This window comes from Pelobates fuscus, chromosome 1 (genome assembly GCF_036172605.1).
Source record: "Pelobates fuscus isolate aPelFus1 chromosome 1, aPelFus1.pri, whole genome shotgun sequence".
NCBI classification, from domain to species: Eukaryota; Metazoa; Chordata; class Amphibia; order Anura; family Pelobatidae; genus Pelobates; species Pelobates fuscus.
This window is the reverse complement of record NC_086317.1, coordinates 79,491,919-79,506,329: the sequence shown is the minus strand read 5'-3', so window position 1 is coordinate 79,506,329 and position 14,411 is coordinate 79,491,919. Positions and strand designations below refer to the sequence as shown.

Sequence of the window (14,411 nt, the reverse complement as noted above, 5' to 3'; positions counted from 1 at the left end):
TCATTGATACTCAAGCACTGTGGAGATATTGTTGCATTATAGAAAGAAAAGGCAATCACGTTGTCTAAGCATGTAATAATAGATAAAGTCATTAATCTGTTTCAATAATACATAAGTGTTATAATAATAAAAAATTTAAACCGCTGGTTCCTAATATTTTAACTGTAAGCAGTAAATGTAACTGTTGAAATCAGCCTCCATATTTAAGGCACGCTACTGTGTTCGAGATTAGAACGACGTGAGTTGAATCAGTAAGCACATATCTTACCGAGTTAGGTGCCTTCGGAGCCTGTGAAGCATGCTGGAGAGATTTGTTAAGTGACGAGAGCTGCTCCTTTAAGGCCTCTACCTCTCTTTGAGACACCTCTGCTCTCTGAAGGAAATAAAAAAAGGTGAAGAGAGAAAGTACATTCATTTTAACAACTGACAATTAATCTGGGAACATTCATCAATTCATGCCCGACTGACTATAATTGATTTTCCTAAACACTCAACCTAATAAATGTTAGGGGGGGGGAAAAAACGTAGAAAGTGATGGATTCTTATTTTAAACAGTACAAGGAAGAAATAATTGAGCGATTATGACAGTAATTTAACGCTAGGAGCAAGGAATCCCCTGCTGCTGCTAATGCTGCAGCCCACTGAATTTATCAGGCTGAATAAATATGAGAAGAAATAGAATCTTTTTATTCAATTTATTTCTATACTCACGCGGAGAACGATTTCATTTCAGAATTACTTGTGGGAATGACTTATAGGAGAAAACACAGTTTGAACCTTTTAATCTGGAAAGGCCTACAATTTTTTATTTTTTATTTAAATGGCGTCACTGTTGCCGATGCAAATAAGGATGAAGGGGTTAAACTTGTCACTGTATTTAAATGTCTTAGATATTTAAATGACTAAGAACATAGTCCTAAAAAAAATCAATTAAGAGCCAGATATGTTTTAAGATTAAAGCAATATAATGAAAATATGTTATTTATTTACATCAGCCATTTACATTTTCTTTTTCGACTGTGGAATACAGGGAAACTGATACAACATCATATGTACATGAAATAAATGAAACACTACATTTATGTTACAAAAGATTAGATACAATATTGTGTGTACGCATATATACAGGTTTCTATCCATATATCCTAACCACTGTCATCAGAATTTCAGATCAATTGATTGCCATCCAATTGCAGCATCAAACTATTCTAACTCTACCTGGCTGAACTGAACTCTATGTGGAAATAAAATAATAATAATTCAATAAAAGCAGCATCTCTTAGCTGTAATCACAGATAGGTGGTGCTGTCATATAAGCATTATAAGGTCCCACCAGAGAGAACTGTACAAGCAGTCCGGGGATTTGACAAGTTTTGTAGTTATTTGCTGTAATTAGATACATTTCCTATTCCACTAAAATGAAAGGCATGGAGTGGTATCATTTTAGAGACTGGACTTTCACTTTCTGCCTCTCAGGAGGAAATCTTCAGCACTACAGGCAAAGGGAACTAAACCATTCACATGAATGAGTAGGAGATTGATCACAATAAAGTTCTAATGTGCTAAATCCAGTGGTCACTACTCTCTTCTAATTCTCCTTGACCTCTACTGCTTTCAACACTAAAATCTTCTTCATCCTCGGTAATCTCGGTCTACGAAAATCTGCTCTTTCATGGTTCTCCTCCTACATCTTCCAACGCTCTCAGTTTTTCTTTCACTGGCTCTTCCTTTTCTCTGCACCCCCTCTTTGTTAGTGTTTACAAAGATCCTGTCCTTGATCTATAAATTCATCAGCTCCTTTGGCTTCCAATATCACTTCTATGAAGATGACCATATCCGAATGCAGAGCCGGCCCGTCCATAGCCGGCATTTTGCCTCCCCTGTCATAATCTAAAACAGGTTTTCTAAATCCGTGGCGGCGGTGCAATTGAGTGTGAGGGTCCATCGGGTGGTCCATGCCCTCAGGGCCACCCGATGGACATGTGCAGTAAGGGGCCTGGTCATGCCATGTGGCGAATTTCTATCTGCCCTTTCCTATCCGCATGGAGAGCTGGGAGGAAGTGACAGCATATCGCTGTCACTTCCTCCCAGCTCACACAGAGCCAGACGCGCGGGGGGAGGAGGAGGGAAAAGCGAGGATGGGGCTGGATCAGCAGAGCAGGCCCCCAACTCCCACCAGCCACAGCAAGCAGAAGGTAAGAACCTGCTGGGTGGCTTAATTTTTTTAATGTGTGTGTGTGTGTATCTGTTTTGTATGTGTGTAGTGTGTGCATATCTGTATGTAGTGTGGGTATGTGTGTTTCTGTGTTTGTATGTGTGTATGTGCAGTGTGTGTATCTGTATGTAGTGTAAGCATCTGTGTGTTTGTATGTGTGTAGTTTGTTTATACTGTATGTGTGTAATGTGTATCTGTATGTCTGTGTATCTGCAAGTGTGGCAGTGTGTGTATCTGTATGTGTCAGTATGTGTCTGTATCTGCATCAGTGTGTCTGTACATCTGTATGTGTGTCTGTATCTGCATGTGTGTCAGATTTTGATACATATACTGCCACACATACAGATGCACAGACACATTGCCACACATGCAGATATACAGACACACACACTGCCACACATGAAGATTCATAGACAGATACAATCACTGACACACATTCATGTACACAGACACAGAGTATAGGTAAGTGAATTGGCTGCAGTGCACACACAGACACAAGCTACATCCCCAGCACACACAGACACATACCACATCCCCAGCACACACACACACACACACACACACACTACCATTGCAGAAGCATTTCATACTTGGATCCAGGCAGCACAATGTATTGGGCCGGCCCTGTCCGAATGAAACATTTTGTTCAGGATTTACCTGTAGGGTTTTATTAATTAAATAAAGCTCCAGAGAAATCTTGGACAAATCGATTCGGTTTGATATGGATTAAAAGGAATTTGAGTTTAACAAACACATCCAAACTAATTCCTGTAAAAGTTTATTAGTTACGTACGTTACTTAAGTTAAAGTTTTAAAGAATAGTTAAAGAAGCACTCTAAGCACCAAAATCCCTGCATCCTATTGTAGTGGTTTTGGTGTTGGCAGGCCCCTGGCAGCTTCCCCTGTTTCTGTGTCAAACCATTTTCAAGGGTGCATGTGGCATGACCCCTCGCTCGTCGTATTGCTAATGTGGATGTTAATACTTCAGAATTAGCCATGTCAATTTTGTCCAAATTTGGAAAGCACCGATTGGCTGACCAAGAAGACCAGATTGATTTGAAATGCAGACATCTTTATCAATCTCATTCTTTTAAACCAATAAAGAGAAGAATCTTCCTGGTTCCAACATGTACTTTCTTTGTGCTCAGTCTTCTGAGCAAAGAAAAGTAAATGTTGGAACTCTATATTGTCATATCTACTAGTGGTAATTTTTCAATAGCCTTACTCACCAGATTATGTTTCCATTTTGTATGTCTTTTGAATACTTTTTTTTTTCTTTTTAATATATATATATTTATTTTACCAAAACATATAGACATGCATTAATGTTTGATCTGCAAATTGTTTTCACTGAGGCTCTTTATATAGGTAGCTGTGTAAGCTGAGAAATGTGACTGTCCTCATAAGTGGAACTACATGTAATGAGGTTATACATAGTGGCAAAAATATGTAGTAAAATGAATAAAACATACTATTTAGAAAATTAAATGTTTTACTTTAACTGGAAGATTGCCCATCAACCAACTGAATACAAAAATGATAAACAGTCAGTCCATGTGGGGGTTTGACAGTCATACAGTAAGTGGAGCAGTCATTCAAGAAGAAAAGCGGAATTTTACAACAATAAAAGGAAAATGTAGAATCGATGCCCAATTGGCAAACTTGACAGTCTATATAGTGGAACTGGCAGGTTACAAACTATATTATCTATATTAGCTTTTAACCAAAAACAGCCGTTAACAGTTTTAACACCTCCTGCTAGCAGCAAGGAGCCCCAGGTATTATTGGATACCTGAGGATGCCTTCTGTCAACCTTGGACATAGGTGAGCTATGTACAGCACTCAAAGTGAGCTCTGCTCATAGCCATTTAAATTCAGTTAAATATCACGGCTGAGCAATCACACTCAGCCATGGCAATTCTGAGAGTCCCCTCTGTCAACTGAAGCCACATAGCTCTTTAAATTAATTTTAGTACCGCAGTGGTGCAATCTTGCTCAGCCGAGATGATTCTGAGCATGCCCCAGGATAAGGGAGACCACCATGTTCTGAATAGACCCTGGGGTCAGGTCTCCGTCAATAGGGGAGGGGAAACCACAACAAAATGATGCTGTTTTTGAAATATAAAATTATTGTTTATAGCAAATGATAAATCGCATGTTAAATAAAAAAGGTACAACTCATTTTATTTTAACAAAAGAAACATGGCAGTGATACAATAAACCAGATTTTAATCTAAACTACAATTTTCACACAATACATGGCAGTAATTGTTTTGTTGACCCAGTAGGTGAAAATATGTATTAAGTTGCTAATTTTTCCCATATCTCTGCTGCTGTCACAGTATCTATAGTAAGAAATATATTAAAAGCCTAAATCAGAACACGTTTAGCTCAAATTTGACACTCCCAAAAGATGTGCTTAATCAAAAAGTCATGTATGTTATTGTCTGCCAAAATCACTTTGTTAAAACTTCAAATCTTTCTTGGACAAAAGAAAGTAGTTTTGTTCCAAAGCAGAGGCAAATTACTTTCCTCCAGAATTCATTCCAGAACCAATTTCTCAGCATGTTATTATGATGTGAGTGCCACATTTGAAATTTAAGAAAACAAAATCCTTTTTAGACTGATTGTTTTATAATGTATGCTATATGTCATTAATATTGGTTATAAATCATCACTTATTCTAGTTAATAAATACATTTCAGTAGAATGTTTTCCTATATAACACAGCCAACAGAAGGAAGTACTAAATGCCAAAAAAAAAGTATTTGAAACCACAATTAATCTCAATTCCGATGACCCACTACTATCTACTCTGATTTCCCAAAGTCAACAAAAGACAGTCACCTAACTGGGGGGAGGGGGGGCAGGAAGGAATAGAAAAATGAATATCACATTTTACACCACAACAACCAAGCTGTAAAAAAAGATAAAATTTGTAAGTGATTCCTACAACCTGGTCTTCAATTTGCAATTTGGTTCTCAATCCACTTCAATTCACTGTTTAATTACTCCGTTCAAATGAGACCAAATTGGTTAAAAAAATATATATAATTTCTGACTTTCTGAACAAGGTTGGCCGCTAAGAAATCTCTCATTGCAGGAAGGTAGCCACCCCCTCCCAACCTCCCAGTGTGTGCTCCCTCCCGCCTCCCTCCGTTACAGGCAGGTTGTTTTCTAAAAAACCCTCCCTCTTCCCCACTTTCCCCCTCCCTGAGCCAGCAATAGGTCCAATTACAGGATTCTCTACAATAAGCCTGTGAATGGACAGCATGTGGTCCCTGTGATGTCGGAGGGTGCGTGGAAGATCAGCACCAGGAGTTTAAGCGGAGCAAAACCTTTTTTATTTTTATTTTTTTTATTTACAGGTTAAATTGCAAATGGAGGGGAGTATCGAAACCGAAACTTGGCACGTGCAAGGTAGCCATTGGGCTAAAACTTTTCAATACCGGGTTCATTCTCTGATAGGGCCATAGCTGGGCACTAGTTAGCAGTCTGAGCTGTAACCCTAGTCATAAACCAGGGGTAGGCAACCTTCAACACTCCAGATGTTGTAGTCTACATCTCCCATAATGGTCTTACAGCCATAATGCTGGCAAAGCATTAGGGGAGATGTGTTTGCCTACCCATGTTCTAAACACAGCAGGCTGCAAGTAACAAACGACAAAAGGCTTGCTGGCATTATCATAGGGGGGCACATAGGTTGCATCAGATGTCAGAACTCCTATAGTTGTGCAGCTGCTTTCTCCAGAGCTTTTCAATACCGGGCCCTGGACACCTATGCAAGGTATGGGTAGATACACTGGGGACAGAATAGGATAATTCCAGCGAGGGTAGATGTGAAACAGAGGAGAAAGAAATAGTACAATACTTTGGATAATGAAAACAAGAGAAAATGAAAAATAGGGTGCCCAATACGGTATGTTTGCACGAGACAGTGACAAGTTTAATGGTGACCTTTATACATAGCATCCAATGATCTCAGAGTTTAATGTAAATATACCAAATTGTGGTGTATTACCTGGTTAGCTCGCTCCAGGTCTGTCATGATCATCTCAATCTCATCTGCCCTGTAAACAGAAAAAAAAAATCAAATGCACATAAATAAAAATGAAAGCCAAATGAAATATATGTAACCAAATAAAAGATTGCTTATCTACGTGCTACCACATTTTCCAGAGAACAGAATCTGATATAAATATACTTCGCTGCAAAGGAAGTATCCGTCAGAAAGTTAATAATTACAGTCAGATAAAGCAATGCATTCAGTTAACAAGATGCCATAGAACTATCAGTGTTAGGTATGAATAGACGTGCATAGTTTAAAGTGAGATCGCGGATGTCACTATTGCACCAGGAGGAGCAAAATAAGTCTGGCTATAATTTAGAATGACCAGATTATGAAATAGGGCAACTGAGGCCATGTGCTAAATCCACCTCTGCGTAAAAAGGCAGATATTAACACAAAAAAATTAAAACGAAAACGAGTTTATTTATAGTTTCTCTTTTAGTTTCTACTTATTAATTCCTTGAATATGTATATATATTCACACAATCCACTTTTAACTAGCGGAAAACTTTTTTACAGTTTGTTCACACTTAAATTAAAAGATCTATCATTTAGATAGACCAAATAATATTTAGACAAGCCAGCTCAAGCTGCTTAAAATGTTTAATCATGTCTGATGTTTAAATACACCTAATCAACTAGCATGTTTAATATTTTATTTGTGTTCATTAACTTTATGATCTAGACCACGGATGCCCAAAAGGTAGATCCCCAGATGTTGTAGAGCAACAACTCCCATGATGCTTTGCAGGCCTTTAGAATGACAAAGCATCATGGAAGCTGTAGTTTTCAAACATCTGGGGATCTACCTTTCGGGCACCCCTGATCTAGACGAGTACTCTTTCACCAAATGACGCTAGCTTAGCAATAGAATTATAAACCTATAAAGGAAATAAATGAATTGTATCAAAAATCTAACAAACACAATATAGATTCACTTGTTATGTTTCTAATCATGCTCACAAACACATATACATAAACACACACATAAAACAAAAAAAAAAACGTAATTTGTGAATTAAAGCCGCTTTGGCACCATGTTTGTACCTAGCAAAATAAAAATAATTCTCTCATGTAGTCAAGTTGCAAAGAATATCAAAGCAGAATACATCAATATTTTCTTGAATCATCTAATTATGATTTAGTGCTGTAATAAAATGCAATGCTACAGGTGTTCTGCATAGCTATTGGCTGGATGTGAGTTATGGACCTCGGTAGCACTACAATACTGCTGCCTAATGGAGAGAAAAAATCCAAAGCTATACATTCCCAGCGAAATATTTGTTAGTTGCTTGCCACTCAAGTCTATGCATGTGCATTGATGTATGTCTTTGAGATGTAAGTCATCTTAGTGGCAACACGGAACTACAGGGCAAGGGCTCCCACACAGTCAGGCTTGATAAAGACTACTGCGTTAGCGGAAACTTAGCCACTCCTTGCGTTTCTTGCCATGAACCAATACAAGACACATTACACTTTTGAAGACTACTGAACTTCTTTCTATTATGGATTTTAATTTGGTGAGACTGGAGGTTCATAACACCCTGTTGTGGAGTATCTGCTCATCTTTTTCTGTACACAACATTAAAGATTTCGAAAATAACATCATCGTCCAGTCCAGACAAGGCAAAGTCAGGGCAAACACATCCCTGTTTAAAAGGGATACCATGGGCACCCAGACCACTTCATTGCATAATGTCCTTGTTCTCTAAGGCCTGCAATGTAAAATATTGCAGTTTTTGAGAAACTATTGACTGCCTTACGTCGGAAATCCCCATAGGAAAGCATTGAGCATTAATGCAATGCTTTCCTATGGGTAAGGCTTAATGTGCATGCAGCACTTGCTGCGCATGCGCATTAGGTCCCACCCCCATCAGCTGAAGTACAACCAAGTGGCGATGTGCATCGGCCCTGGAATCAGGTGAGTGTAAAAAGGGTTTTTAACCATTTATTTGCCACTGGGGGAAGGGGAAGAGGGCACTGGAGTGTTCGTTATACAGTTTTGTATTCCTAACACTATAGTTTTCCTTTAATTTCTCCTACTCCTCATATGCTCTCTACGCTGACTGCCAGGGGCAAAGGACAGACCTTAAAACAATGATTGATAGGGTTCTCAGATGGAGGCATCCTTTTGCAAATTAGAGAGATGTGTATTTATATAGTAAATTTTACTGTTTACACCTCATAAATACACATTTGTTAAGCAAAGGAATAAGTAAACATGATATTAAAAGTCCTTGGAAATGACACGTCCCCTTTAAGAAATAATGCAGAAAAGGGTTAATTATTTGTAGAGAGATTGAGACACATAAACCATTTACAATAGCAAAAAAGTGTCATTTATATATATATATATATAAAAAAAATCATTTTAAAATTCATCCACAGAAGGCACCTTTTACTAGCAATAGGAAAGCTCACTGTCATACTCCAGGTTCATCAGAAATGCTGGTTTGGCGAACGTTATCTTTCTGTGATAACAGAGGTGTTATTAAACGGACTTACATTTGGCATATGCCAAGCTATTTATGATGGTATTGTAAATCTGGGCATAGCTACAGTTATACTCGCTATCAGTAGGCGTGCATTTGAACTATTTTATACCTTTTAAAATGGGATTTTTGTCCTTTCAGGTGCAATGGGAGACGAAAACATTCTGCGCATCCTGAGTCTGCACACTGAATAAAAAGGTCTGGTTCTAGTCTAATTCATTTTAACAATAGATGCTTACAGTGCATGTCGTTAATCTACTGGAGGGAATTGAGAGGACATTAACCCCGATCATAACACTTACCACTAACCATAACATACAAATATCATGGAATATATGAAAGATGCACAATGGTGAAGTGTGTATTAGGGCAACATGATGCAATCTTAGAATTCTAAAGACATTCCTTAACCCCCTGAACTTTGTTCTTGTAAGAAACACAAAGAGTGCTTATGGCTCACAATTTTCTGGTACCCAATAGATTGCCAGAGCTTATAGCCACAACACTGTGTTGCATGACAAAGGTGACATACTCTCTGGTATGATGAATACTACAAATGCCGGGAATTACACCAGGATTGGCCTCCTGTGGCCCAACATGGTGTCCAAATAACTTGTGTGTGTGAAGAAAAGGACAAATAAACATCATGCAGACAGCATCTGAAATGCAGGTCAGAGCTCGGCATGTGACCCAGGGAGCAATCAAAGACACTGTCTGTAACCGTCACTCAAGGTTCAATCGTTTCAGTGTGGGATAAATTGAACAGCTGTGGCTCAGAGAATTAAGTGTACTGCATGATTCATTCTGTATCTATGTAAAGAACCGTGTGAGAATGTTCTGTGCTCTACAATGCATCATAGCATTAGAGGCTCTATATGATTAGATTAATACCTTCACAATCATGAAACACAATACTATCGACAACAACTGTCAAATCTTAAAAAAATATATTACTCCATAACCTCCATCACTGGTGAAAATACTGCTATGTAAAAGGGAAAAGGTGTAAATCTTTAGATGAACGGTTTTCATTTTTCCCTTTACCAGAGAGAATGGAATAAAATTTTACAAACTCAGAAGCATAAGCGATGTTAAAATATACAACAGATAACATGGAAGTGCTGATATGCATGAACTGTATTGATCATTGTACAGCCAGACAAAAAAATAGCAAAAGCAATGCCCTATAGGTATTACAATTGTTAGATGTGGATATGGGAAGATATGTATGAAAATCAACAGTAGGTTGCCAAAAGTTAATATGCAAAATGTAATATTTTGGCCACAGTACACAAATTACTAATAATCGATAACTGAGAAACCAAAATATAGAGATTTGCACAGCCTCTGATTGTTTCTCTAAAACTCTGAAAAGGGAAATAAATATGCTGCTATGAAACACATAAAAAGACAGCTATATAAAGCTGAATAGTTCGTAATTTGTGACTGTTTTAGCTGGCTTTTTATATTAGCCATGTTAACAAAGTTCCCCACAAATCCCATTTCAGTGCAGAGCCTCGTAAAAGTGAAAAAAAATTCAGCCCTATTGCATTAGTGCTATGTATTGGTGCAGCAATGTAGTCCTGAGTTATGCAGAACCTGCTGCATGTTACAATGAGATGGGATGTTCTCCTTGCCACATGAGGACTGACCAGTTTCTAGATATTAATATGCAACATACACTTAATAAACAGGCAACCCCCATTCTGTTAATTAGAGCTTCTTAATAGAGTATAATTCCTTACTTATGGTAGATAACATTTTACAATGTAGCACAACGTATGGGTAACCAGAAATCTAATTTTATAATACACATTCTGTTGCAATCAACCAGATCTCCACTCCAAAGTTAGAGAAACTGAACTGCAGCACAGAGAACATCTGAAAGACAAGCAAATGCAGTCTCTATGATCTTCCCTGTTTCATTCACTGCACAAAAGCAGGGAAGACCATAGAGACTAACTGGTTTCAAACACTGTCTGACTAAATGTGCATGTCTAGGGTTGAATGATCCTCTCATATACTAAAGACAGGGATGGGTATTTCATTATTTTTTAACATATATATATATATATATATATATATATATATATATATATATATATATATTATTTTTATTTTAATAAATCTATTTACGGTCAATAATTGATGAAATTATTATTATATTAAAATAGTTTTACAGTTATGGCCCTTTAAAGTCAAGGTTAAGCAATTTTTGTGTTGTTTGTATTCAAACCGTGTGTCTGGGAGTGGTAAATACATCCTAACAAAAAAAAGCTTATTCAGCAGGTACCTTGAGTTAAAAAAAAAAAAAAAAAAAAAATTATTATCTTGCGACCCTAGAGACACTACATGAAAATCCTTCATAAGTGTAAGATTAATCTCAATGATTAATGCTCTCGGTCCAGTCTAAAATGGACATCTATTTAAAGAGAAATTATCCTCTAAAATAAAATTAGAAAAATTATTTATATTATATTAAAAAAAAAAAAATAATGCATTTGGACTATTTAAAAATGCACATATGAATACATGATACATTATTTTTCTGGCAATTTGCGGAGTGTCATTTTTAATTTTTTTTTTTACTTTTTTGTCTATGCTTCTATGACAGCTGCTAAACCTCATGGTATTTGTAGTTCCAGCACAGGAAAACACTGACTGCCCCAGATCTACCCAATAAAACAGTGCAATCTAAACTTACAGCACTTACTCTGCGTTTTAAAAAAATACTGCCAATTAAAAGTAGAGCTGAATTCTACTTTTATTTTATTTTTTAAACAAGTTAATTACTTTTGCAAGATTACAGATTTAACCCTAATTTTAGGAAAAAGGACAGTGCGAATGAAAACCACAAGTGGTTTATGGTTTTTAAAATCAAGAAGCGTAGGTAACTACCCATTACCTCTTACGGCCAGTCTTGTGTGTAAGCACAGAGACTTGTTTAATCTGCTTTTTTGTAAAGAGACATCCCTGTGTAGCAATGACTAGATTGGTCTTCAGGATCAGGACACTTTGTCTGTTGCTTTCAAGTAACTGTTTGGCTGAAGTAAATATTTGCCTACTGTGGCTAAATTGTTTGTAAATGTTAAATGTTGGAATTAAGTCTTGTGTATTACCATAGCAACAACATGAAAAGAATCTTGACACCCATTTGAGTCTCTGTGATACTCGCCATTTAATTAAACAGCGGAGTGAATATTTTGAAAGCAGTCTCTCCCAAAATATATATTAATTTAAAAGGAGAAATTTTCACTGAGCTGCCAACAGTAATAGGAAATTCTAAGCTTAAATATATTGTAATATGCTAATTAAAGCTCCATGTTTTAAACACAGTCACATACTACGCAATTCAAATTAATAAACATTTCATGTTTATCAAGTATGTGCCTATAAACTGAACTGGTACAGCATGCTTTCAAACCCCATACTGCCTGGTAGATGATATTACAACATGTCTTCGATGCCATGTATAATGCCACTGACTCTATGCAGTAAGGGGCCCATAACAGGGCAGTACCAGGACATGTACAGAAGGGGTTATAACACAGTGCAGGATATTCCATATTATACCTTCCAACATTGAGATTGAGGGATCCCATATTGTACACATTGCAAAGTATAGAGAGTCTGACAGTTATGGATTAGTTTAAAGAGACACTCCAAACCCCTAAAGCACTTTAGCTTGCTAAAGCGCATTGTGTGTGAAGAGTGTGTCCTCTTTTTCATTATACAAAAAGTGCAGATATCAATAGTTACTGGCACTTTTATCAATTAATTTGGCGGTATATCGGACAACAGGTCCTGTTACTTCCTGGTTGTTTAGCTCAGTAGAGCTAATCACAAGAGGCAGGCAATGGCTCAGAGGACCCGCTTTGCAAAAACTTCTCATTGAGCTGCATTGGCGAATCTTTGATTGGACAGACATGGGAAGTCTTTGCGGGGTTAGAAGAGGAGAGCTTGCAAATGCAGCAGACAAGAGATTTGCAACATTTGCAAGCTTGTTTTAAAAGAACACTATAGTCACCTAAATTACTTTAGCTAAATAAAGCAGTTTTAGTGTATAGATCATTCCCCTGCAATTTCACTGCTCAATTCACTGTCATTTAGGAGTTAAATCACTTTGTTTCTGTTTATGCAGCCCTAGCCACACCTCCCCTGGCTATGATTGACAGAGCCTGCATGAAAAACTAGTTTCACTTTCAAACAGATGTAATTTACCTTAAATAATTGTATTATCAATAATTGATTATCAATCTCTAAATTGAACTTTAATCACATACAGGAGGTCTAGCAAGCTATTAACATAGCAGGGGATAAGAAAATCTTAATTAAACAGAACTTGCAATAAAGAAAGCCTAAAAAGGGCTCTCTTTTCAGGAAGTGTTTATGGAAGGCTGTGCAAGTCACATGCAGGGAGGTGTGACTAGGGACAAAGGGATTTAACTCCTAAATGGCAGAGGATTGAGCAGTGAGGCTGCAGGGGCATGTTCTATACAGCAAAACTGCTTCATTAAGCTAAAGTTGTTCAGGTGACTATAGTGTCCCTTTAAAAAAAAAATACAAAAAAAATACATAAATTAAAAGTATATCTACTAACTTTTTTTTTTTTATGGGTGTGGATTCTCCCTTTAAAGCACAATACAACTTAGCAATGCCATGATGCTTGGTTAAATCAGTATAAATCCAAAAGAGGCAACATCAGTTGTATATGATTCCATTTATTGGTCCACATACTTCACAAAAGATGCAAACCAAAACTTTGGTTGCAAACCTGTGGTTATAAAGCAAACTGGTGGCAAGAGAACCCATAGAGATGGAAACGGTATTCTAAAAGTCATTCGCTGCATGCTAATTTGCATAAAACTTGGTATTGTGGCATCTTGGTAGATTAGCATTCCCAAGGCTGCACTGTTTTTGTTGTTTTGTTAACTTGTTTTCCAATGTTAATGGTACATAGCAATTTGTTTGAGATTGTACTTCTCTCCATAACATAGAGACACACAATATAAACTTGTGTATGTATTACACACACACACACACACACACACACACACACACACACACACACACACACACACACACATATATATCAGGTTATTATATGTATTGTTATTATATGTATTGTATATTATATAAACATACATACATATCCGCACCCATACCTAAAATATACATTATTTTGCAGGAAAAGTAGATTTTAGGAATGCCTCATTTAAGCAATATCGTTATTCAAAAAATATAAATGAAAATCAATGACACTTAAAAGTACAATACACGATTTCATGATAGCAGCTGCACCACAGCCATGCTGGTTCTATTGTATTGGGTGATGGGACTGTATGACAGGAAGGTGGAAGGACACAGTAAAATAATACTGATGATAAAGGACTGATTTCTGTCTGCTATATACAAGGAAAATGCTTGTTGCTGCTGGCTAGGGACTGTCAGTTCTAATTTTGGCAGGATCGGCTCCTAGAAATACTTTTTTTTCCCCTAATACCAGCCACAGGCAGTCTGGCAATTTTTACGCTTTTAAAAAATGAGCAATTGACAGTCTGCATTTTACCTTTAATTCTGAAATTGGACACAGTGGGCCTTTTGGATGAAAGATATCAAGCCTTAAGCACCATTC

The 14,411-nt window shown here is 37.1% G+C and overlaps 1 protein-coding gene across 2 annotated transcripts in view; it reads right to left on the bottom strand.

Annotated features, from left to right (window-relative positions):
* Nucleotides 1-14,411, bottom strand: part of CUX1 (cut like homeobox 1) — a 337,454-nt gene that overhangs the window by 149,391 nt on the left and 173,652 nt on the right. For both annotated transcript variants that reach the window (XM_063449907.1, XM_063449906.1), the window contains exons 9-10: nt 6,237-6,285; nt 269-373 (exon numbers count right to left, since the gene is read on the bottom strand). In XM_063449907.1, the coding sequence (XP_063305977.1) occupies nt 269-373; nt 6,237-6,285 (154 nt within the window). The remainder of the gene's footprint in view (nt 1-268; nt 374-6,236; nt 6,286-14,411) is intronic.